The sequence below is a fragment of the Lupinus angustifolius genome, chromosome LG11 (genome assembly GCF_001865875.1).
Source record: "Lupinus angustifolius cultivar Tanjil chromosome LG11, LupAngTanjil_v1.0, whole genome shotgun sequence".
Classification (NCBI taxonomy): domain Eukaryota; kingdom Viridiplantae; phylum Streptophyta; class Magnoliopsida; order Fabales; family Fabaceae; genus Lupinus; species Lupinus angustifolius.
This window is the reverse complement of record NC_032019.1, coordinates 35,138,736-35,166,012: the sequence shown is the minus strand read 5'-3', so window position 1 is coordinate 35,166,012 and position 27,277 is coordinate 35,138,736. Positions and strand designations below refer to the sequence as shown.

Below are 27,277 nucleotides of genomic sequence, written 5' to 3'. Positions count from 1 at the left end.
TAAATATTTTAGTAAATACCTATGTGACAGATTTTTTTTTTCATCTCTAATGTGCAATATATGTTGTTGCCACAATTAAAAAACATAATAATTATATCCGGTAAAGGTGGTAGTGAATTAAACCACACACTATTTGAGGTAGCATCATCACCCATGAACCTCCCAAAACTTTATATATCCATGTCTCAAGTCAATCATTTCGTATCAAATAATATAAAAGTGTTATTTTTTATTTTTTATAAATATATAACAATTTTTTTATTCGATTGGGCACAAAATATAAGACAACCGATCTTTATTGCATTACCTATTCAAAGTTTTTCAATGCTGAAACTTTGGTGGGTCCCCCATCTTTAAGCATTCCTGCTTAGGTAATTCCCTGACTACCCTTTTAAATGCTCGTTATGTACAGTTACACTACCTAGGGTGTTTTATTAAAATACCTTATATTGTTTCACGCATATTGATAAAAATGAAAAAAATATCATCAAATTTACTAACAATTGTATTATCTATACTATATATAAAGGTAAAACATGGTGTAACTTTTACTGTAATTTTTATTTCCTATTTTATCCTTCACATTATTTAATTTTTACAAAAAGATCATATAATCATAAATAAACATCACCAACACATTAATTAATTATATCTTTCACATTAAATTGAACATTATCATAAATACATAAAAATTATAAACAAATACATTCTAATTCTATAAAATATATAAAAATTGAATATGTAGTACCATGTAATATTAACCGGCAGACACGAAGTGCCTGTACACACTAGTATTTATAAGAGAAAAGTTCACAAACCTCCTTAAACTTTATGTGTTTTCTAATTAGATATCGTATATTATTTTTTCTTCATAATTACTCATTAAACTTTAACTATCAGTGAAATTGGTCCCTACATACATATAATTTTAAATTACCAACAATAAAATTGAAATTAAGACATTAGATGTAGTAAACATTCATCAAAATTTGATTATTATTATTTTAATTTTTAGTGCAATTTATAGATTCAGTTATGTAAGATTCTTCACTAGAATGGATTTATAAGGTAATGAATTCTGAAAATATTTTATTGATTCGTGAAATAATGGAATTAATAGTAACTTGATGAATGCTTACAACATCTAATATGTTAATTATAATTTTGTTTTTAGTAATTTAAAACTGTATCTATATAGAGATCAATTTCATTAATAGTTAAAGTTTAAGGAGTAATTAAGAATAAAAATAGTTTATAATATCTACTTGCAAAACATATAAAGTTTAAGGATGTTTTGTGAACTTTTCCATATTTATAAAATTGAGTGAGTCTTTGGTGTTTTTCAACGTATCAAATTAGTTTATAATAATTTTAAAATATTATTTTTGTTCCCAATATTTACAATATTGAATAACATTAGTCATTCCATTTTTTATCCAATATCACTCTGCCAAACAATGTTGTTTCAATTTAAAAAATAAAATAAAATATAAAATGACATTGTTGTGTGTCATTTTTATCTATTATCAGCTTCAAGAAAAAACACACATTTTAGTTCCTCAAATTTTATATAAGTACTATATTAATCCCTATCCGTAAACACAAAATTCTGAACTATAAATCAGATTTCTTCACCTCATATTCACCCTGAAAGTCAATCTTACTCTCGATAAATTTGAGAAAAATACATTTAAATTTATAATTATTTAGAAATGACTAATATAGCCTACACAATAGATAGACTAAACTGAACAATTAGGAGATGTTCCAATGTGTTAATTAGCAGCCATGAATGACAATAACTCTCAAATTTTGACAATGTTTACTACTGACTAGTAGCAACAATATAGTGTATCTGCATCCCATTTTACCAAAAATTAAAATTCAACAAGCTTTTAGGAACTTGATAAATTGGAAGATCAAGTATTAGATTACAATATTCCTACATGACAGAAAGTGACAAAAGATAGAGTCAAACATGAAGCATTCACAAACATACAATTCTCTCAAATAATTTGGTCAATATGTCTCGCCTGATGTGCCAAGTCTCGGACAGATTGGCTAATTTGGTGCGCCTATCTCCAATCAGCATGATGCGCCAAGACTTGGTCAGAATGTCTTGCCTGATGCACCAAGCCTCAGTCAGATGATGCGCCATAGCTGATGTGCATGATGCATCTTTTTTAGGTCACAACCCAATTTATGGCACAACCATATCTGATACTTTACTCAATTATGACTAAAGTAATGGCACAATCACGATGTCCAACTGTCTCGATCATGACCCATTTCCTGGAATGGTCAAACTGAGCATTTGGCTTGGTCGTGACTCAAGCAATGGTATTGTCACAATGCCCAGCTGCCTCAGTCACGACCCATTTCCTAGCATGGTCAAACTAAGATTCTGGCTTGATGCGTTGATTGTTTTATGGCTTGGTCTACATCATGATACTTCATTAGTTTGTACCAAAGGTGATGGGTTGCATCGTTGAGACGAGAATGGTCTCACCAGGTCATGGTAGTAGTGGCTTGTTCGTTAGTGGAGATGGTGAGATTTGTGTCAGTGACAATGGTGAGAAGGACATGAGGGGTAGAATCCATAATGTGTGAAGTGTTTGTTGGACCAGACTGTGACTGAGGAGCCTCCAACCATTGGGGAGTTCCATTGTTATCGCGGCATGAGAAGAGTGAAGAGGCACAAGTGAGACAACACGTCTTGAACCAAAACCTTAAGACATTAATTCCATGAGCCTTTCCTACTTATAAACCATTTCACTCCTCCTTGCACATCCAATGTGAGACTTCACACTTGAATAAACCCAACAATCTCCCCTCAAGTGTGGGTACCATACACTTTCCACTTCGCTCCCCCTTAAGTCCACCATGTCCTAGCTAAACTACCGGCTCTGATACCACTTGTCAGACCAAACTGGAACAAAGAAGCCTTCAACCACCAGGGAGTCCCATTGTTACCAAGGTATGGGAATAGTGGATAACCACAAGTGAGACACCACGTCTTAAACCAAAACCTTAAGCCATTAGTTTAATGAGCCTTTCCTACTTATAAACCCTTTCACTTCTCTCTACATATCCAATGTGAGACTTCACATTTGAATAAACCCAAGAGTGTCCATGAAATGTAAAGTTGTGAGTTGAGATGAAAAAACAACAACTCTTACATACTGGATGATAATACTCTCTATTATTGGAGAGTCTAGTATTAGATGAGGATTGTAACGCATGACAAATTTTCAATGACTCCAATTTAAATTACTTTCCAAATTAAAAATATATTTTTCTCCTCTTAATCCAACATTGAAGAGGGGTTGAACCTTGACATATTAGATATGTTAAAAGTAAACAAAATAACTACTATAGTCTGGGTCAAGTGAAGTGACACAAATATAGGTCCGAACCTATCATGTCTCAACATACTCTGTCCATTTTAAGCAGGTGTCTCCCTCTCTATTCACCACATCGATCTAATTGGAGAGAATATTTTCTGTCCTAAAAAGTGTGTCATTCCATGTGCTATTTTCTCTAATTAGTAAAAAAAATATCTTATTATTAAGTTTTAAACTTAAATATATATTTTTTAACCAATCATAGATAACGCCACATAAAGTGACACAATGTTTTAATATAACAGATGTTGATCCGGTCTAACCTATACCTAAGTCATTGGGCAAGTCCAAGTCCGGGAGTTGGGTTGGATTCTAGACACTCCTAACTTATATATATTGGAAAGCCTTCTATGTTTCATAGGGATAAATAAATAACATTTTTTTGGTACTAAGAATGTATTCCATTACCTAAAGAGGAATAAATTTGGGATGATAAAATAAAACTCATAATAATATTTGTAACCAATACCCCTAAAAATAGATTGTGAGTAAGAATAAATATTATGATACCATCTTATAATTATTCATATATATTATAATATTTCTATCACTTTTAGATTATATATAATATTTTATTATTATTTCATAATAAATTTTAATAATTAACTATAATAAAATTATTTTTATATATTAATTATTACAAAACCACCTTAGCCCGCCACAAAACCTAAACACTTCCCTCCTCTGAAACGGAAGACGCCGCACAGGTACAGCAAAGATGCCTCGTACGACCACCGTGGACTGCCCCGGTTGCCCTCCCCTTCGCGCTCTTACCTTTGACACTCTTGGTCTCATCAAAGGTACCCCTCTTCCTTTTTAGTATTCCCTTTTCCTACTATCTAGTCTCGGCGCAACGATAAGTTTGTTGCTGCTTAGTCATTAATAACCCGGGAGTTCAAATACTGAAAACAACCTCTTAGAGTTGTACCAACAAGATGTTGGTCTAGTGTTATAAGGCCTCGTCCAGGATAACCAAAACGTCGTTGCCGAGAGCAACACTTGTTGTGAGGGGCAGTTACGCACCTTGAAAGAGATTATATAAAATACGCTCTTGAAGTTGTGTACATCTATCCTCCTAGACCGACCTTTTTCAATATTTTGTTGTTGTTGTTGTTGTTTCATTCATTGGTTAACTTCGTTTTTATGTGTTTTGTGTTGTTAGTTGTGGAAGCACGTGATAAGCAGCAAGGGGGAATCCCCAAGATTGTAGAGAGATGGGGTGAACCTGATTCATCCAAATCTGTTGTTGCTGTTTCAATGCTTGATCGCAAAACTCAACCGGTATGCCTTCGATTTTCCGGGTCACCATTATTGATTGGTTAACTAGAGTGTGTTTCGAAAATCGATTAGCCAACTTATAAGCTAGCTAGTGAGATAGCTTATTTGACCAAAAATAAGGGAATTGTTATGTTTGCAAAGAGCTTTTTTTAATAAGCTACTAGCTTACTTTTTATAGCCTTTAGGGAGCTTGGTTGAATGATGGGATCAGGTTTAAGTTATATAAACATATGTTAGAGCCGAAGTATCATTTGTTCGATTAAAAATTGTTCATGTATTATTTTGGATTCTGGGTTGTTGAGATGTCTGCTATCACCATTAGTGAAATATTTGCGACATGTTTTTGGCTTTTTTCTTCAAGTTATATACTTTCGAAAATGGGTTGGTTGGCATTGTTCAATTTCCAAGCATGGACTTCAATCTTGTCAAAGAATATGATTTACATTGTTCAATCTATCAGTTTTTGTTTCAATAGTAAACCCCCAACTTTCATTAAACCATTCCCTGTTTTTCTAGTAATGTGGTAGAATTTACCTTTTTGAGTTTAACAAAAGGAAATGAAACAGAAAAATAAGATTCTTATAATTTTCCTATCTTTTTTCTTGGTTTGCAGTTAATGGCTGTAGCAAGGAAAAATGGCCAGGTAAGCTTGCAGTGTTATTGAGGGTTCTCGATCAGGTTTGGTTAGATGGTTTTCAAGCTTTTTTATTAAATATTGAGGTACTTAATTCTATTTGTATTTGGAAGATTGAGGTTATATGCCCTGTAAGCGGAGATCTTCAGGCTACAATTTCGAATGCCAATGGTTCAGATCTTAAGTCTGAAGAAAACAATATTGCTGGCTTGCATTTATTTGCAAAACAAAATTTGGAGGTTGCTTCCGGGTATGTAAACCACTTCTGTTTGACAGTTCAAGTTCGTCTTTCATTCTTCTTATTGTATTCTGATTTTGTTCTCAATAATTGACATAGCTAAAGAGTAATAACCACAGTGAAATTTCTTTATGGAAATTGAATTATTTTGGTCTATTTTGATAAAATGTGTGAATGCAAGTTGCTGTACCTGAGACTTTTGTCGTATTTTTAGATTGCTTTTTTGGTTTAGCCCTTGCGCGGCAATCCTTATTGGTATTTGTTAGAATATTCAAGTTATTAATCTCATTATTAATGGGTTTGTGCTTGTAATAGTAGCACTAGTATTTGAGTATTAGGTAAGGGTATTTTGTCATATCTATCAATCATGTAATCAGTCTGTTGGAATAACCGTATTACCAACAGTCTTCTTGAATATAACAGACTGGAGGATTTGTACTATCCATTCATTAATATACGATTTTTTGATGATTACATGATTAAGTTATTATTGAAATTTCAAAATTCAAGCAGCTAGAATTTAATAGGAATTCATATTCTGTGAATGATGTAAGATAAATGACCTAGGATGAAACCTGTAGACTTTAGTGCATAAGAGATACCGGGAGAGAAAAGAAAGGGTAGCAAAGACCTGATTAAAACAGCCTTATATGTGATAAGAACCCTAAATAGAAACAGCTCCTGTCCCTCCTAGTTTTCTATGGGAACCTGAACCAAAGGAAACTAAAGGATGATATAATACACACCTTCCAGGGTATTTATTTTACTGTATTATGTACAGTACTCAAAAGTAACTGAACATATGAATATAATTAACCCCCTTTGCCCCGCATCAATTTGTTTGGTCTATGTGTTGCCATGTTGCATCTGTCTTTTTTGATATGTCCACTTTCACATTATTCAAATTTTGCTGCAGTTGTTACTGTTGATTTTGATGCAGACCTTCTCTGAAATTCTTGAACATAGATATTAGCTTTACAATCTAAAGTTAATGAGCTGTTGGTACTTGGTTCTAATATTCAAAATACATTACTCTTGTATGTGCTTGCATGTGTGTGCTCCCATGTTCGAGATGCATTAATTGCTTGCATTATGATCTTATATATATATTTAGTATATTTATATATGATCATGTATGAATTGGTGTGTGTTTGTGTTAGCAACTACTTGATTCCATGTTTGTGTACTTTCAATGTCATTCAGTTGTGGTGATTGTTTTTTGTTTTTAGGTCTTGTACTTTACTTACATGCACAACCAATGGAAATGCAAGCATAAGACCCATTGAAGCTACTGATTCATCAACAGAATCTTCCTGCAACGATTCTTCAAAAACATGGAGCATATGTTCTGGTGGTAACATCTTGTGTTGCAAGGTGGACACAAGTGAGAAATTTGCTTTATTTGGAGGGTGAGTGTTTACTATTAGCATAAGCATCATATAGAAACTTGAAAGTATATTTGATGCAATCCAAATGAGTGTTCAGTATTGAACTATTTGGACAACTTATTTGTTTAACTTTGATAAAGGAGCATTTTTTGAATACAAATGAGTGGGACAACATATAAGTTAATTAACCTAACATGCTAAAGAAATGGGAACCGAAAAGAGGAAATGACTTTCAAGTAAGGACTACAGAGTGTTCTGATTTAAAGATCAGTCAGGTACAATCCCGTAAAGTAATGGTTACCATAGAAATATGCCTTCTTTAGAAGAATACATATTTCTATAATATATGCAGAGGCACAAACTTCATGATGCCCGTCATTGAGTTTTTACCACATAACCTGCATCCCTTCACTCAAGATCCTCAAGTCTACAATATATACATATATACATGTATACATATACATATATATATATATATATATATATAATAGCCATCTATATCTGCAGCCACTGCTTTAATTGGTGTCTCACGAAAATCAAATGAGAGAACAGGCCTTCGCTGAGCAGATATGTCGTAAAGGCGAACCTGTTCAGAAGAGCAGGGTCATAAATCAAAGAGTAGTGGGAAAATTTACAATCAAGCAGAGCTACTAGAGAAATAATAACAGAAACAACCAATTTTCCCCTTCTGAATTTAAAAATTATGGCTATTAGTTTGTGATAATAAAAGAGACCTCACTTGACTGAGGTCATACACGAGACTATTCTTCAGTAAAAACATAAAAATGTTAATGATAAAAAATATGTGGCCTTGTGGAATCAAGTAATGTCAATATATGCTCCCTTATGTATTAGAATCATAAAGTAGCATACATATATGCAAGTGCAGTTAAGAGAGAAAACAAGTGAAGATAGGAATGGGAAAAATAAGAGAAGTAAAAAGAAAAACAGGTTGAGACAAACTGACAGTTTAAAAATCTCAAATCATTACACTTATTTTATATAAAAAAAATAAACATATTTTTACAAAATTATGTTAAAAACCATTGGAGCTTTTTGAGAGGAAGTGAATATTGAGAACTACCTTCCGGTTCAATTTATTACAAAATATAAATATCAAAGCCAAACTTATCACTTTAAGAAGAAACCAAACATAAAAGGGTGACCCAGTGCATGAGACTCCCACCTAGTGGGGTCTGAGGAGGGTAGATGTATGCAGTCTTAACCCGTAAGCGGAGAGGTTTTTTCCAGGATTTGAAAACATGACCTCTTGATCACTAAGCAGCAACCTTGTCGTTGCACCAAAACTCACCCTCTAATATGTATAATCAATAAAAAATAAAGTATTCCTGCATAAATATACTTAGTGGGAAGTTTTCCTCTTGCAAAATATTTCTAATTCTCTGGAATTCCAAAGAGAAAATTATTCATCCTTCTCAAGAGTCTAGCATTCCTTTCACAAGGATATCAACAACAAGGAACATTTCATGTGCTACTAGACAGTAAAAATCTGTTTATTCATTCGTTTTAGATTTTGAAAAGAATCATGTCGCTAAAATTACCTGATGGTTGTTAGTGCCAGTTACAAATTTTTTATGGTCATCTTTGCTTAGGAATGTAGCAGATGTAAACCAGGTAGGTGTAAATATACCAAGGCTGTTCTTAGGAGGCTGCATAGATAAAAAGGATTGATTAAAATCAAGCATGGCAAAGAAGGGGAAATGTGCTATAGTGAAAAACAAACTGGGGGGAAATAAATTAATAAGAAAAGTGAAAAGGTGGGGTTTTGACATGAAGACTCACAGATTTGGCATTCCAGACCTTAGTGCAGTTGTCAAGATCCCAAATATTAACTTCAAAACCTTTCCTGTAGATAGCATACATATATCATAATTTCTCAAGACAAATATATAAATAACAGTTAGAGTTGGTGTACATATTTAGATTGTCGAAAAGTTTTAAGGGGGTGCCAAATTGTATTTTGTCTAAATTGGCTGTAATATGCTTGTATTAACCTAATTCATATTTTCAGCATTTTGTAAAAGAAATCTCTTCCGTAACCTATAATAGAAGAAACCTGATAGGTTTTGTACTGAGTTCTAACAGCACCCTTCAATTTCTTGTGCTTCCACAAACTAATAAAACAACCAAATTCCTTAGGAATCTAAGTAAATGAATTCAAACATGAAATAATTATGATACTGTTTCATGCAGGCCATCCATAATGCCACTAGGGGTAAAACTTTCAAAGCTTTCAAGCCAAAGCATTTATTCACATAACAAGACAGTACTTAATTGCATGAAGTAGAATGTGGAGACCACTAAGGCTTTATTTATGAAACATTATCCGGTATGATTCAGAAGCACCGAAGCTAATGATTATTTGTTTCTACAGTTCGGAAAGTGAAGTTTTAGGTGTTAAGTGGAATCTACTCAGAAATTTCATAAGCACCAGGTTTGCCCATATATATATATATATATATATATATATATATATATATATATATATATATATATATATATATATATATATATATATATATATATATATATATATATATATATATATATATATATATATATATATATATATATATATATATATATATATATATATATATATATATATATATATATATATATATATATGGGCAAACCTGGTGCTTATGAAATTTCTGAGTAGATTCCACTTAACACCTAAAACTTCACTTTCCGAACTGTAGAAACAAATAATCATTAGCTTCGGTGCTTCTGAATCATACCGGATAATGTTTCATAAATAAAGCCTTAGTGGTCTCCACATTCTACTTCATGCAATTAAGTACTGTCTTGTTATGTGAATAAATGCTTTGGCTTGAAAGCTTTGAAAGTTTTACCCCTAGTGGCATTATGGATGGCCTGCATGAAACAGTATCATAATTATTTCATGTTTGAATTCATTTACTTAGATTCCTAAGGAATTTGGTTGTTTTATTAGTTTGTGGAAGCACAAGAAATTGAAGGGTGCTGTTAGAACTCAGTACAAAACCTATCAGGTTTCTTCTATTATAGGTTACGGAAGAGATTTCTTTTACAAAATGCTGAAAATATGAATTAGGTTAATACAAGCATATTACAGCCAATTTAGACAAAATACAATTTGGCACCCCCTTAAAACTTTTCGACAATCTAAATATGTACACCAACTCTAACTGTTATTTATATATTTGTCTTGAGAAATTATGATATATGTATGCTATCTACAGGAAAGGTTTTGAAGTTAATATTTGGGATCTTGACAACTGCACTAAGGTCTGGAATGCCAAATCTGTGAGTCTTCATGTCAAAACCCCACCTTTTCACTTTTCTTATTAATTTATTTCCCCCCAGTTTGTTTTTCACTATAGCACATTTCCCCTTCTTTGCCATGCTTGATTTTAATCAATCCTTTTTATCTATGCAGCCTCCTAAGAACAGCCTTGGTATATTTACACCTACCTGGTTTACATCTGCTACATTCCTAAGCAAAGATGACCATAAAAAATTTGTAACTGGCACTAACAACCATCAGGTAATTTTAGCGACATGATTCTTTTCAAAATCTAAAACGAATGAATAAACAGATTTTTACTGTCTAGTAGCACATGAAATGTTCCTTGTTGTTGATATCCTTGTGAAAGGAATGCTAGACTCTTGAGAAGGATGAATAATTTTCTCTTTGGAATTCCAGAGAATTAGAAATATTTTGCAAGAGGAAAACTTCCCACTAAGTATATTTATGCAGGAATACTTTATTTTTTATTGATTATACATATTAGAGGGTGAGTTTTGGTGCAACGACAAGGTTGCTGCTTAGTGATCAAGAGGTCATGTTTTCAAATCCTGGAAAAAACCTCTCCGCTTACGGGTTAAGACTGCATACATCTACCCTCCTCAGACCCCACTAGGTGGGAGTCTCATGCACTGGGTCACCCTTTTATGTTTGGTTTCTTCTTAAAGTGATAAGTTTGGCTTTGATATTTATATTTTGTAATAAATTGAACCGGAAGGTAGTTCTCAATATTCACTTCCTCTCAAAAAGCTCCAATGGTTTTTAACATAATTTTGTAAAAATATGTTTATTTTTTTTATATAAAATAAGTGTAATGATTTGAGATTTTTAAACTGTCAGTTTGTCTCAACCTGTTTTTCTTTTTACTTCTCTTATTTTTCCCATTCCTATCTTCACTTGTTTTCTCTCTTAACTGCACTTGCATATATGTATGCTACTTTATGATTCTAATACATAAGGGAGCATATATTGACATTACTTGATTCCACAAGGCCACATATTTTTTATCATTAACATTTTTATGTTTTTACTGAAGAATAGTCTCGTGTATGACCTCAGTCAAGTGAGGTCTCTTTTATTATCACAAACTAATAGCCATAATTTTTAAATTCAGAAGGGGAAAATTGGTTGTTTCTGTTATTATTTCTCTAGTAGCTCTGCTTGATTGTAAATTTTCCCACTACTCTTTGATTTATGACCCTGCTCTTCTGAACAGGTTCGCCTTTACGACATATCTGCTCAGCGAAGGCCTGTTCTCTCATTTGATTTTCGTGAGACACCAATTAAAGCAGTGGCTGCAGATATAGATGGCTATTCAGTCTATGTAGGGAATGGGACTGGTGACATGGCTTCTTTTGATATTCGCACAGGTATCTCTAATGTCATGTGCAGGCTGTCATAAATTTCAGATTTGTGATTATAGCATTGTTTAACTTGCTTCAATATATACTCTTTTTCAATGACATTCCTTGTCTTCCATCTGTGACTGAAATATTTTTGACACCAGTTACTTAAAATATATTCTTTTTGACATGGTTACAAATTGGCTATTTGTTGCCTACAAACTGGACCCATTTCCTTAAGAAATGCTCCTTGCACTTTGCTTGGGAGAGTTGGGTGCACTTTTGTTGCAATTGATATTTACATATCACAGCTTGATCCTTGAAAGACTGTAATGAGTCAATTTTGTAAGTGTTGAACGTTTCATATGTCTACAATGATATTTTACATTATTACCACTTTAGTAAACCAGTTTTAGTGAAGCTTATGCTTGGATTGTTGTTTAGGCCAAGAGGTATGCATCTTATGAACAGAATCCAACTTAAGTTGCTTTGACTTTTTTTAGGTTTTTAGTATTTTTGTGTGCCAGAGATTACGTCTAAAAATCATGCTTTATTTTTTGGGCGAAGAATGATGGTATAAAAGCATCTAGGTTCAGGATAGAATTTGGTTTCTAGCTATGGAGGTGATGGTTGGAATGAAAAGGAAAGGTGTTTTCTTTTGGGGTTGAAAGATCTATCTCTGGGGTTTAGAGTACTCTTCTGGATTTTGTGCATAGTTTTGGATGCTACAAAGCGCCATTGCTTAGCAGAAGGGGTTATCAAAGACATTCTTACATCACTTACATTTTGCCCTTTCAATTTACCATCCTGATTCCTGAAGTGTCATCTTTATGTTTTGGATACAACCTCGGTGCTTGTGAATGTTGCTTCATCCTTAATTAAGCATCGCTTCTCTTACTGTATAGTTGTGCAAGTGCAGCCACCCACTCAAGCCGAACAATGAAGTTATTCTCTAATTGCCTTCTTCTAGCTTTAGCAAGACTACATAAATATTAGGAAATAGTTTCTACTAGTGCTTGTGATCAGTTCCAGTATATATTGGTTCACTGATTGAGAGGTGGGGTCTTAAAATTCTAGAATTTCAATCCAACAATTCCCTCATGATATAATCATGTGAGTATAATCATGATGAGAACTGAGAATCTTCATTTGGATTAGTGGCTTTTCTATTGGCCGTGTTGCTACTGTTTCTGGCAATTGGTTGTCAATCGGTGCAATTGTATTAAATCTGCAGCTTCTAATTATTATGAACTTTACACATTTTTTGCTTCTATTTTCTTTTAGTTGACCTTTTTGAATGAATTTTTGTTTTATAATTATTTACCAAATAATTGTTTTTACAGGAAAGTTGCTAGGATGTTTCATCGGAAAATGCTCTGGAAGCATCAGATCAATAGTCAGGCACCCTGAGCTACCTGTTATAGCTTCATGTGGTGAGCATTAATTCTTAACTTCTACTTGACTACTTGTATGTTGAGGAGGTAGATAGACTGGTTGGTACAGAAATGGAGTTTGGTCTGTGTTTGCCCTTTGTATTGTTTATCGTTTAAATTTACGGGGGTTCCCTGGTGCAATCTTTGGATCATAAAAAAATCTTTAGTTGTTTCTCATATTGTTTCTATTTTATGCTACCTATTTATAAAACTTGTTACCTTCTTTACCTTATGTGTGATTGCTCCTGAAGCTCATCCAGACAGTACATGATGTGTTGTCACTTGTCACTAATAGTGTTTAACCCTTTTTTTCTGGATAGAAAGTGATTCATTATTTCTAAATCTGATAAAATATATGGACTTCTCGTTATGAACTTGGTTTTCTATGCATGTCACTAATGCTATGATCTTTTATTCTTCTAGGATTGGACAGCTATCTACGACTTTGGGATACAACGACAAGGCAGCTTCTTTCATCTGTAGGCTTTCTACCATTTTTCTGTCTGTTACAGAATGCTTATGAAGTTCATGTTGTTGGAATGTGCATCAGATTGAAAACTAAGGATATGAAACTAAAAGGATTTGACGATATTTATCCATCTAACCTGTCCAATTTCTTTGAATATCAAATAAAGAAACTGTTGTAAAACATATAAGCAATACAACCTTGTAACCCTTTTAAGATTTAACTTATATTGTGACAGAGGCTGTTTGCACTGTCCATCGGTTGCCTCATTGTTCCACGTGTGGTTTAAATACATGATGTGCTATTCCTCTCATTGCCTATTGGCTTTGAGATGGAGGAACCTTTGTATGGTATTAGAGGCAGAGCCCAACTTCTCTTGTTGTCATGAGCCAAAATATGTCCTTTTGTTGTGTGTTAGAGGTAACCCTTTGCCTGGTCTGACATGCTTCTTTGAAGGGGGCATGTCGGAAAGTAAGTCTCATACCACCTGCCTCATTCTCTTAGGCATGGTTGAAATACCTGTTGGGGCTTCTTTGGCTACTCCTCTCATTACCAATTGGTTTTGAGATAGAACCTTGACACTGTTTAACTCATTCTTGTACTTCAAATATTTGTGAGGATCACATGGCCAAGGAAAAAAATAGTATACAGTGAACCAACCAGGTTAATATGTCATGGCCTTGACATGGAAAACTTTCTAAACTTGAACTGGTGCCCAGTGGCTTTCAGGATCTTTTATAGTTGTCTTCTGCTTACAGTAATAGTTGTCTGTAAAAGTAGATTTTTTTAAATAATTCCCTATTCTTGTAGTCATAACTATTTTATCTATTTTCATTGGTTGCAGGTTTTTCTCAAGCAGCCTCTTACGCATGCTCTTTTTGACTCCAACTTCATTGTTGAAGGTTAGTATTTTTCATTCCTGTTTAATATAGTATTTCAAGATCAATTAATTAAACTTAAAAAGAAAGAAAGACATCAAAGATCGTAGGATGCTACTTGTACTCGATGCCCGGTGTAGTCTGCTTGTGTTATAGCTTCACACTAATTTTATAAACAGCAACAACTTGGGTTTGAAGCAAACAATGATTTAGGGGATAAGCTTTCAGTATCGATGCTGTTAAAATTGAGTTCATCAACTTAATAAGAGAGACTCGTTGTTGTTGAATATCAGAAACTTGCTTATTGTCACAATGTGAAAGGCTCTAAAAATGGTATCTATGCTTTTAAATTAGAAATTAGTAAGTATATTAGCACTTCAGATATGCAGAATTATTCAAAATATTATAATATTTATGGGAGTAAGATAATTTAGTACCATTTGAAATTTGCGATGATGAAAAAAAGTAGTTTACGTGCTGGGTTCTTGCCTATGAGGAAGAGAAAGTGATAGTCAATAAACATGTATGTCAGCATGATAGCATCTAAAGCAGTTGATACTGTCCACCTTTCATCATTCAGATTTTAAGCTTGGATCTGCCGTTCTGGTGTAAACTCTGCTTATGTCGTGATTTGTTGAAAATCTATCCTAAACCCAGATAGAGAAGGGCTGTGTTAGGTAGTCGGCACCGATGTAAAACTTTGTCAGACCTTTATGATATGGATTATGGATAAACAATTCTTCTGAATCAAATGTGGTATACTAGAATCTTTTGCTTTCTTAATATGATTGCAATCTGCAACTTTGATTATTCCTACCTAGAGTTGTTTACTGCTTTAAATCATGCATGTTACTACATAGGCAGATTCATATTATACTATGACTCCCGATGATTGCATAATCAAATTCCATATGGTGTTCTAGAAAGTAAAATACCAATAAAAAGAATTCTATGTTGGACTACATTGATATCCACTATTACTAAGTGCTAAAGTACTAGTTCATACATTGAATTGGAAATTTTTATAGGTGTCCTACGAGTTTTATCTTTCTATAGGTGAAACAATTGGGAAATATTTAAAGATCAATGCTTTGTCAATGAACATGATTTGTGATTAAGCATTACGGCATCTTTCGATCTATGTAGCCGATCCTACCTAATGAGATTAAGGCTTGGTTTTTGTTGTACCTTATTGGTTTTATCTTGAGGCAAGGACAGGCTTCGGGGGTTGATATTATGCTCCTTCCCCCGAAATGTCACAATGCTTTAGGCATTTTAATTTCTTTTGCTACTCATATATTTGTGTTGTTACTTGATATTTTATCTATATTATTTTCATGATGTCTTGTGTAATTGAAATCTTGTACAACTACTGATTCTATGCCTCTAAATTTTTATAATCAGAAAATCCTGCAGGAGCAGAATCGCTACCAAGCAAGGAGGAAACCGGGAACATAATTCATGAGGAAGTTGAAGCATCATCTTTGAAAAGAAAAAAGTCGTCCAAGAACAAAGAAAATATAAACGGCGATGAAAGAAATAAAAAATCTAAGCGGAGTGAAGAGCGCAAAAAGTCTAAAGGAAAAGATGGAGAAGAGAAGATTGCATCAAAAGAGAAGGTAAGCAAGTCAACATCCAAGAAAAGAAATAAGAGCTCAAAATATGAAATTTCAGATGAAGGGTTTTGATTTCAGATGGGTCACATGAAAACTATTTGATCTGAAGTTCACACATCATAGTTAATATGAAGGTGTATGTTGTGTAAGGTAGACAAATATGAATTTTGGAGGGGATTTGTGTTTTGTTTAGATTAAGCTTGGAGGTGAATTTTTGAGAAAAGTGACTTAATTTATGTAGCTGGGTTGGTGTAAATTTGTTCACTTTTGTGAATTCTTTATGCATGAGGTTAGTATGTTTTAACTTACCCAACATTGGAGAGATCAAGGTTCAGTAAACAATTTTGCAGTTATTGGCTTTTGGCATTCCTTTTTTTTGGTGTTATAGTGCCAATATCTTTTTTTGCTTAGGTGTGAAAAAGCTTTTAAATTCTTCATATTTTCTCAATTCAATATGATTAAACATTATTTTGGTTACATATGTTTCTTATGATTGAAGTCTTACTATTTGGGTTTGTGTAAATGTGATTATTCTTGAATCCTTTGCAAAGTTTGCATAACAAAATATCCTCTCACCATATAATATCTTCATGTTTCAGCATGTAAATTTGCATTTCTTAGGATAATTTTGGTTCCAAATTGTTCACTATATCATTAATGGCAAAGAACAGAGATGTTCATGCATTTGAGAATAGTGAAGTTCATACCTTCAGTTCAAAATCTCCTTTGACTGCTTGTAGTTTATTTTCAAACCATTGATCCTGCATCTCTTTTATCAGTATTTGAATATTCCATAGTTCCATGGTATGCATTATCGATTTCGGTGTATGGCATCCGATTTTATGTGGTTTATCATTTTCTACATTATATTTTCTCCTTAGACCAAGTTTGCTATCGGCATAATAGAACTATCACTCAAAAAATATGGTATGGTCTCACATATTTCAATTATACTAACAATTCAAAATTTGAGCTACAAGTCTATAAGTGTAGCCCTTGACTCCTTGAGTTTAAAACTCGACACCAATTTCGATGCGCGACACATGTTTCTATATGGTTTATCAGTTTTGTATTATTGTTGTAATAATTCTCTTTATGGTAAACTCGATACATGATATATGGTATATAGGCTAAACAAGAAAACCGTGTAACTATGGAATATTCCACCATTGCAATGTTAGAACCAGTAGTGGATAGATTCCTCATCATTTGGTAAAACCAATTGTATTATCTCCTTAGACCAAGTTTACCATTGCCATAGCAGATATATCATTCCACTTAAAACATGAATTTTAAAAATGCAGGATATCACATATTTCAATTATACCAACATTTCAATATTAAAGCCACAAGACATTAAGTGTAGCCCTTGAGTTTAAAACTTATCCCCCCCTAAAAAAACTTCATGAAAAAACTAACTAAGAATATTCTTCCAATTTTCATATAAAGTTGAACATTATTCATAAAAAATGTAATTACTTATCTGTACCATTTAACTTCTTAAGATATGTATCAATTTTGGTGGAAAAAAACTTGTAACCAGTGAATAAAGTTCACATCAGATAATATTCACAAGTCAGCCAAAACAGATAACTCCAAGCTGAGAAAAAGAACATCTTTATTATATATGTTTCTTTTCTCCTCATTTTACCAAAGCCATAATACAACAGTAGCAGGGTGAGTTTTACCTCACACCAGCATTTACAACTCTACATAAAATTTACAAAAAATTAGTAAAAAGTTTACAAATGAAAAAATAAATATGAAATAGTTTTATCATATGAGATGCTATGACCCTTCCTCTATACATGGCCTAAAAAGCAGATAGATAACAAATCTATTTTCTTTCTTTCAGCCGGCTACTACTACTACTAATAAAGCTGTGTTTTAAACTAGTGTAGCCACCATCCTCTATAGTCACAAGCTTCTCTATACCCAATTTGGGCCATGAAAATTTCCATGTGTACCATTTTGATCCTTGAGAAAATAAAAATCCAAACTAGTATTCAAAGATTGCGAATGTGAGTCAAAATAGTCCCTATTAGGGGTAATACAAAAATGATGGAAATGACTAATTTGACTCACATTTAATATTTTTAGGCATCATTTTGAGATTTTCAATTTTTCAAGGACCAAATTAGTACATGTAAAATTTTTAAGGGACCATAATAGGTATTTACTCTACGTAAAAAGCAGCAATTGGAAGTCTTAAACTATAGGAATTGGGAAGCTTTCATGGTTAACATGGTGCATTTGTTTTTGCACAGCTTTGACTGCAGCTACTCTAGCTGCATTGGCTGCTCTATTAGCAGCTGCTACTGCTCTGTTCACCCTCTCATCTACCTTGGCCACATCATAAGCTTTCTCTGCTGCTCTTCTTGCTTCCTATTTGTTAAACAAAGAAACACAAAAATTTAGAAGTTCAATGCTATGTAAAGTATCTAAATCTATGCACCTTGTTATCTCTTTCCTTTTACAAGATTGTTCTACTTTTATGCATATAAGACTAAAGACTTAAATAAAATCAGAAGGACAGAACCATACAGATTACAGGCTGATATATCTAGGCAACCGTATAGAAAATGAAGATAAATATTCAATATTATTCTTTGGAATGATAGACATACAGAATTTACCTGAACTGCATTGAGTACTTTGGAATGATAGACACCAACAGGAGAAACTGGATAAGTGGTGCTCTGTGTGCTTGGAATGTCAAGGACTCCATTTTCCCAGTGACCAGATTGGGTTTCGCCATTTCTAAATGTGTACATTCCAAGTCCTTGCCTTCTGCCTTCATGCCAAGCTCCTTCATATCGGTGGCCATTTGCAAAATGATATACTCCAAACCCGTGCATCTTGTCCGCAAAGTATTCGCCGGCATAGGTATCCCCATTTCTAAGTAAACAGACATAGTTAGTGCAAATAAACTTTTCATGGCGAGATAAGTAAAGGTGGCAAACAACTTTATAACATGATATAGTCGGACAATAATGAATCCCCTAAGATGAAAGGCATCCTACATTTGTGAGAATACGGGAAGATGCATTCACGCATAACATGATTCAGCACCAATTGTTGCAACATAGTCAGTTTTGCATGCAATAAAAAACAGTTGGAATCTTCGTACGTGTTCAATAAAATATCTAACAAACAAGTCCAATTACATATCTCAGATGACTCTCATAAAGGCCAGCTGAAATATATCTATATAGACGCAATGGTGGTATGAGTAGGAATGAAAGCGAGCTTAAAAGCTTTTATATAACGGGGCCACAGCATAGTCACAAACCAATCCCTAAGTCATCATGATAAGAATATAAAAATTGGTCATTCTTTCAGACTATGTGACTTGTTGCTAGTAATGATGAAATGCGTTTTCAAGCTTGGGGTCGTATAAAATAGTTAGAAAGAAAACAACAGTCTGGCATCAAATACCTCTTTCTCGAGAAGAGAAAACATGAAAATTAGGATAAGTTCTTCTCAATACATAAAGCAAACAAAATAGTTGAATTTTCCTAACTCGATGTGCAAGCTAATAAAACAAGCATGTAACCATTTTAATTCTAACAAAACCAACAATATCATCATTCTTGATCGGTGCACAACACTTGCGCAAATCAACTCATGTTAGAAAGAAATGGCATAATCAGAGCTAGATGTTCAAAAAAACTGCACAAACATGACCCGTGTGTAAATGACAAGTGTATGCAATACCTCATAAATAAAGATAAGTAGCAACAACATCATACTCAATTAAATATCAGAATTCCCAATAACAATCAATTCAACAACAAATCAAGCTAAAAGAGCAACAAAGACATGAATCAAATTCTTCAATATCGAAAACAAACTCGACAAAAATTCACCTGAAATGGTAGTGTCCAAGTCCATGCTTAACACCCCATTTAAACTCCCCAACATACCTACTCCCATCTTCACAAGTATGAATCCCACACCCATGACTCTGTCCATTAAACCACTCCCCACCATAAACATCAGCAGTGTAAAATCTATACACCCCAAACCCATTCCTCAATCCCTTTCGATATTGACCGCGAAATCGGCTACCCCGAGCCCAAGTCTCCACACCATACCCATCATACTTCCCATCAACCCAATCCCCTTCATACCTCCCACTCATACTGTAATAATACACTCCACTCCCTGAACACTTTCCCTTATGAAATTCCCCTTCATAAACATCACCATTACCATACACCTGCACCCAGCACTCCGAACAAGAGTTCGATCCCGGTGACGCCGCAACCGCAACCGCCCGCCTCTCCGCCTTGTGCCGCGACCCGATGGTCCAGAAAACCGGGAGCCGGGGCACAGGGCGGGGAGAGGCGGAGGGCTTGAGGGAGCGGGCGAGGAAGAGGCGGAGAGAGGGGAGGCGAGGGAGGGTTAGGTTAAGGGAGAGGAGGAGTACGGCGGAGAAAGCGAAAGCTGAGAGAAAATCAAGAAGGAAAGAGTGTGTTGAGTGAGAAACAAGGAAGTAGAAGAAGGGGAGAGAGAGGAGGAGGGTAGGGCGGAGATGGCGGTGGTTACGTAGGTATTTGAGGCGGCGGAGGAGACAGATAACTGTACTCCTTATAACCGCCGTAATATTAAGTGTTTTAAATTGCGGTTGCGGTCGGGAATGGTGTGATAATTGAGATAAGGTTGGGGATTTGGATAAAGAAGAAAAAGGGGTTTGGGTTCTTTTATAAGGTGTTGATGAAGATAATAATAATTCATGTTGAGTAGTGATAATTTGAGGGAAAAAGTGATTATGAATATGATTATGATTGTGATGAAATTTTTGGTGAACTGAAAAAGGATGATTGAAATCGGAAGAGACACCAATGGTTTCTTTTCCGATCTGAACTTCTGATTTTTTCTGATGCATTACATAACAAAACAAAATAAAACAACTTCAACCAATTCTGTGTGCTTTGTTTTTATTCTTGTTCCGTTTTGGTTTTCAAATTTTGTTTTTCTTTTTCTTTCTGAATTGGTGTGTAGTATTATTTCTATTTTGTATCAAACTGTTTTTTTTGTTCCCACAGGTATTTTTATACTGAAGACAATCTTGTCCGAGCCAGAAAAGTACGTGGAGCTAACTCTTCCAACATGCATTTTTTTCATCCACAAGATTTGAACTCGAATTTCTTGCTTAAGAATAATCAAGCATGTACCACTTGAACCAACGTCCGTTGGTTGAATCAGACTGAGAGATTAGTGATTCTGGATTCGGCAAATTATTTATATAAGAAATCTAATATCTATATATTACAGTAAAAAAAATTTATAAATAATTCAATGATGTACTGACAATATATTAAATTGATCCGACTTTTACTCATATAATTATACATATGTTGAGTTAATTGATGGATGCTTTGGGCTTCAGAATTGAAGCGTGGGAGGAGTTTCAATGGGATACATGAAGGGTTATCAACAAAATTACGGATTTCAAAAATATTCATGAATACTCGTTAAAATATGTACAACAAGTACCCATAAAACTAGTTTATAAATTAAAATAAATATCATAACAACGATCCTATGGGTATCATATATACTTTAACATTTTTTTTGTTTTATTATTATTTTATAATAAATTTTAATAAATGAACTATAATTACAAAATTATCATATACATATTTTATTACTAAGTAATAATTACTTTTATACATTAATTATTATAAAATAGGAATAATGTATATCCAAGTAAACTCACTTATTAGCATTTGACATATTTCTAATTTTATTTTTAATTACTTTAAAAATAGCTAACACACGTATACAACTCCAAACTAGGAATAGTCCAATAAACTTAAAGACAAATTATAGTGATCTACCTATAATTATAAATTGATAAATATCTTATTATTCATAATAATTTTTTTTATAATGGTTTTTACAAAATATATAATAAAATTAAAAACTTATTAAGTACTCACAAATAGTGCAGGTTTGGAAACGGAAAGCATTACCCGCACCTGCCTGACCCCGTTGTCATCGCTAACCTAAACAAAGTTACTAAACTCTTTGGGAAAAATTATAAACTCCAAATAAACAAAACAATTTATACCCCAAATTATATTGCCTTCTAATTCCTTCAAGAACAATTTTATCACACCAACAAAGGTGATTTCAAAATGTATAATTTAAGGTCATCATTGAAAAATATAACAATCTTTCTTTCAAAATTACACACTCTTTGTACAAGCATTTTCATCATCTCATGGTTATTGTGCCAGGGTAAAAGTACTCAATGCTATTTTCCTTGATCTTGAAGTGAAAATTGTGAGTTTTATGAGATGATATTCCATGTTGATGTTCACTCCCCTTATCTAACACCATCAACTGCAAAGGAAAAAAATCACCAAAATCAGTGCAAAGTAGATGCATCTGTAGTAGTGTCTCTATCACAAATAATTCATAACGGAGAAAAGATGAATAGTATAAGAATAAAGTATCTCCTCGTATCAAAAGATAAATTATCTCTTTCGGTCATTAAAATCATGACATGTGTCCAATAATTCATGACTGAAGTGAAGGACGTCGAATGGCCGAAGAACTAAGATAAGCTCAAGATATGTCCTTGAGAAGGAAACTTCATGGAGAAAAGCACCTTAAGTTAAATAGAAGGACTCATTCTTGGGACATTATAAAAGTACAAGAGGACCTTATGGCTGAGTTTTGCAAAGTAAATGGTAGTTTCTTGAGCAAATTGATACTTTAGCTTTAAGCCAAAGTCCAATGATTTAAATTGCGGGCCGCATCACGTGATGCAGCGGCAATATTGTGGTTGTAATGACTGTCGCAACTGCATCACACTGCAATTGCGGTGTAACATCGAATTAGAATGACACAACCGCATCAGGCCGCAACGCAACTGCATGGGACCATATTTGGGTTGCATCAGGCCGCAACGCAACTGCATAGGACCACATTTGGGTTGCATCAGGCCGCAACGCAACTGCATGGGACCACATTTGGGTTACATCAAACCGCATTGAACTAAAATATATTTATTTAATCATAAAATAATTCACGCCGCAACGGCTGCAATCACAGTACCCACAACCGTGACCGCACCCGTAATTTAAAATACTGCCAATGTCTATAAAGGAGACAGGACGGGCATGGGGAGTACTGGTCTCTGGACTTTCCTTAAAAACAGAAATACCCTTTTCTGTATTTCGTTGGAAAAGAAAAAGAGACGCAACCGGGTTTACTTAATCGACAAAATAAATAATGTAAACCAAAAGTTTTGTCAAATGCTCAGAGCTACTAGTAATTGAAAGATGGTAACTGCTGGTTCTCTTCTACCTTGGTGTCAAACTCTATCAAATGGAAGTCAAAGAGAGGTTTTTCTCGGTTAGAGATGACCTTACTTCATCAACTTTATAAATAGGCGAGGCGTAAATTTACTATGTTGAACAATAAAACTGTACCTGTCCATGCACATCTTTTGCCAAACCAGTAGACAATGGTTCGGCATTGACCAAAATATCAGCAAGATACTCCACCTCTAAGATAAGGGCAGGCCTCTCGTCATTCGAATAAATGTCCTTATGGTCAAGTGCAACTAATGCACAGCCCTGTGACAGGATAAGAGAAATAAAGAACAGAAAACATAGAAGTTGATCTCGAAAAACGGTAGAGCTAGTATTATCTTACAAACTCTGACGTTAGCGTATGGCAATAATGCAGAAAGTCTAAAACAGCATTCGAAGAGCCATTGGCAGCAACTTCAAGTAAAGAGATATCATCTATCATGATAGTGAGAAATTTCTTATTGTCGGGATGTAATGCGCTGATCACTCTTTCCACTTTCTCAAATATAGCAGCAAGCACATCATGGTTGGGTTTTCTTTCATCTGGTCATCAATAACATCGATATTATTTAGTCGTGTATATAATCTATCAGAAACAATAATTTTTTATATTATAAGAATGATATGATCTATAAGAAACAATATAAATATCTCATTTTCCGTACTGCCTCTAAGGTAAGATAAATTATTGCAAAAATATGTAATCGTAAAAGGGGGCAGAGTCTAGACTGTGATTTAAGCACAAAACAATTGAAAAAGTTATTTTTTAGTGTACATGGTTCTAACTTACAGACTGCACCACCTAATCAGGCTCCGAAATTGCAGTTGCGGTGGCCGCCATAACCATATGACTCCGCAATTGCAAGGTTGCAAATCATAAGCAGAGGAGCAGACTCTGTTATTTGTATACCAGATCACTGAGCCTATTTTCTTATTCCTCTCCATTTCTCTCAAGTGCTACAGTTTTATTCCAAGGGGCAGTTACCCTTGTAGGCCAAAAAGATATCATCAAAAACCATACTTGGGAGGTGGAAAGCAAATCATCCTTAAAATCAAGAACATTATGCTCAAGTTATTAACTCCGAGGAACGTCTTAGATTGCGTGAGAGACTTCCCTCATTTTGCTATGTTGGATTAATTACACCCATTAAATTAAAGTATATTTATTTGTCACACTGACAGCTTAATAAACTTTAACTTGGGCGGAACGTTCATGTTTTAGGAGTCATATAATATATTGTTAGTAGTCTTGTGCCGAAGCATGTACCAGTTTTACTACATTAGTGCATGAGCTAGAATAGTAGTGTTTAAAGAAGTGTAAGTGGTTTGTATCTAATATATGCAATTTCCCTCAAACAGTTTGTTTAAACAATATTAATAAGGTAAGGAAAAGACTCAAAAGTTAGAATTATAAGCCAAGATAACACCAGACTAGAGTAGAGTAAACTTTAATTAAGGTGCACAAAACAGGAATCGGAAAAGTACCCTTGATCCTCCTGGATGCTAATGTGAACTACAAAAATTAGACCAGTGACTCAGGAGATAATCACTAAAACACTTTTCTTTGGATCAAAGACTTATCTTCCAAAGAACCTGAGAATATTTCTTGGACAAGGTTACAGATACTAAATAAGCAATCCTAGATAATAGAGCCATACACCAGATCCTGTTTTCCTTCAACACACAATTTTATGATGAACGCACAAATTTTCTTTCTCAAAGGTAGCTTAAGTACAGAAGGATACAAGTCATACAACCTATAGTCAGAAAAGAGGTGGCGAGGATTGAATAATTGTTGTGTTTAGTCTGAGTTGATCAAAGCAATGTTCGATGGAACAACACAAGTTTTGGTTTGCACACAAACAGAAAGCGCCTTTGTCGATACAATTTAGAGAGTTTAGATTGTGACAAGTTGCAGTTCTTTTCTGTATATGGTTGGAAAAGGCTGGACAAAACAAAGTTTTAAGAATGAACACGTCTCCTCCCCCTTTAACATTCTAATATCGGTTGAAGAGGAATGCAGGCTTTATAAGAGGTCAAAGGGCTACCTTGTATCAAAGCTTTTGGTGGATGATTTTTATGTTTGCCACTGTTACAAAAAATACTCAGAAAGTATAGTTTCTGCTCTACATTTAATACATAGTACATGAAACAATTACTACATGGATAAACAGTAACTATCCCCGTCAATCCATTTTTACAAGTTACAATATTAAATTTTGTCAACAAAGCTAAAAGAACCTAACACCAATACCTGATTTTCTCACCTGGACACTGCAACATAAGCATGTCAATGAAAAAGAATCTACTGTTATCTCTTTGAGCAGCTAAGTTGCAACCCTAGCACAAGTACACATGAAGATTATCAAATACCATCCATCAAAAAATTAAAATAAAAAGCACATAATATAAGACAGAATAATCTAACAAACATTTGATTGGAATGTAATGGAAACAAACTTTGAAGCAGAGAAAAATTATAATGCATAAGTGATAGAAAAACTAGATTGTGTCTTCTACTCTTCTACACTCCTATTCAAAGACAATGGTATTCAATAGAATCAGAAACATCATATGTACTATGAATATTTGGTATCTACCATCTATTAAGAAAAGTAGTTTCACAAAAAAACTAGTTACAGTATAAGACAAGCATGACACAAACATCCATTTGAAAACAATAATAATTTGATGTTTGGTTTTTTTTTCTTTCTGTTTTCCTTCTAAATGATATATATTCATTGATTAATAATTATAAAAATACCCCTTTTGTTTTCATGCTTCAGTTTTCAAAATTTTGCTAAAGAAAATTATGAAATTGACAACAACATTCTCTTATTTTCACTCTTCTTGTTTTCTCATTTCCTTTATAGAACTTTAAAAAACAGGGAACAGGGTAAAAAGACATTACTATAATTAATAATAAAACATTCTAGCTGAGAATGAAAATAAAAACGAGCCAAGTACACTGATATAACAATTGAATTAAAACTCACAACAACAATGAAGTCTTAATCCCAAAGTCGGCTATATGGATATAACGAAATCATAAATCTCTATCATAAATCATGTTCAATAACAAAATATTAATTTTCTCGGCCTCACTCTATCTCTAGAAATTGGACTAATCTTCATTTAATATAAATCCACACTGATATAGCAATTAAATTAAAGCTCATCCGCACAAATAACATAAAAATAAACCATTTTGATGAATAAACAAAATACCCAATTCCTAAAACTAAATAACCCAGATGCAACAAAAAGAACAAAGATAAATTCAAAGAGAGAGAGAGAGAAGAAAAATACAAGCTTTCTGAGAATGCGATCATAGTGTGAAAAGGGGTGAGAGAATGAGAGGAAGATAAGAGAAGAAGAAGGGTGAGAAGATAAGGAACGTTTGATAATGTGATGAAGTACGAAAGAAGCAGTTGTGTCAACAGAATCCTCCACAAGAACGAAACGACCACACAGTGGCCATAGATTATTCTTCGTGTTGTGAAGACCTAGTGCTTCATCAAGAAGGTTCAAATTTGTGTGCTCCATTTTTGTGTTTTCTTCTTTTGCTTCTTCTGCAACTCAAATGATGAAGATGAAGAAGACCAATGATAAGAACCCTAAAAAGGTCTAGCCCAATGAGAAAATGAGAGATTTTATTTGGTACTACAATCTCGCATTTGTGTAAATAATATCGACTTTATTTAGGTCTCATATATTATTTTATAATTTATTATAAATGAAATAAGAACATTATTTACTTCTTTCTTACGATTATAAAAAACGAGGTTTATAAATGAAATAAGAATAAAAAACGAAATGAAATAAGAACATTATTTCCTATTACATTTAACTCTCTCCTCCTTTTCTCTTGGTGACCAAGAATTGTTCTTGTCTAAGAATAATAGTCAAAAAATAAGAATGACATAATGAAAAAATAAAGTAAAAATATTCTTACTAT

The 27,277-nt window shown here is 33.7% G+C and overlaps 3 protein-coding genes across 4 annotated transcripts; 1 reads left to right on the top strand and 2 right to left on the bottom strand.

Annotated features, from left to right (window-relative positions):
- On the top strand, nt 4,056-16,352 carry LOC109359069 (WD repeat-containing protein 74-like). Its single transcript, XM_019603584.1, has 13 exons — nt 4,056-4,204; nt 4,567-4,685; nt 5,296-5,325; nt 5,430-5,566; nt 6,784-6,963; nt 10,188-10,251; nt 10,385-10,492; nt 11,469-11,622; nt 12,939-13,028; nt 13,452-13,507; nt 14,339-14,396; nt 15,777-16,109; nt 16,200-16,352. The coding sequence occupies exons 1-12, from the start codon at nt 4,123-4,125 to the stop codon at nt 16,058-16,060; spliced, it is 1,362 nt and encodes a 453-aa protein (XP_019459129.1). The 5' UTR covers nt 4,056-4,122; the 3' UTR covers nt 16,061-16,109; nt 16,200-16,352.
- Nucleotides 17,590-20,969, bottom strand: LOC109361368. 2 transcript variants are annotated; one of them, XM_019606852.1, is made up of 4 exons: nt 19,858-20,969; nt 18,625-18,886; nt 18,153-18,373; nt 17,590-17,917 (listed from the first exon to the last, which is right to left on the bottom strand). In XM_019606852.1, exons 1-3 carry the CDS (start codon nt 20,877-20,879, stop codon nt 18,197-18,199), a joined length of 1,461 nt encoding a protein of 486 aa, XP_019462397.1. In that variant the 5' UTR covers nt 20,880-20,969; the 3' UTR covers nt 17,590-17,917; nt 18,153-18,196. The 2 variants fall into 2 exon arrangements, with proteins under 2 accessions (XP_019462397.1, XP_019462396.1); XM_019606851.1 differs by having other exon boundaries at nt 17,590-18,373.
- LOC109359102 (elongator complex protein 6) lies at nt 22,096-26,931 on the bottom strand. Its single transcript, XM_019603625.1, has 5 exons — nt 26,629-26,931; nt 25,587-25,659; nt 23,663-23,862; nt 23,437-23,583; nt 22,096-22,342 (listed from the first exon to the last, which is right to left on the bottom strand). Exons 1-5 carry the CDS (start codon nt 26,863-26,865, stop codon nt 22,214-22,216), a joined length of 786 nt encoding a protein of 261 aa, XP_019459170.1. The 5' UTR covers nt 26,866-26,931; the 3' UTR covers nt 22,096-22,213.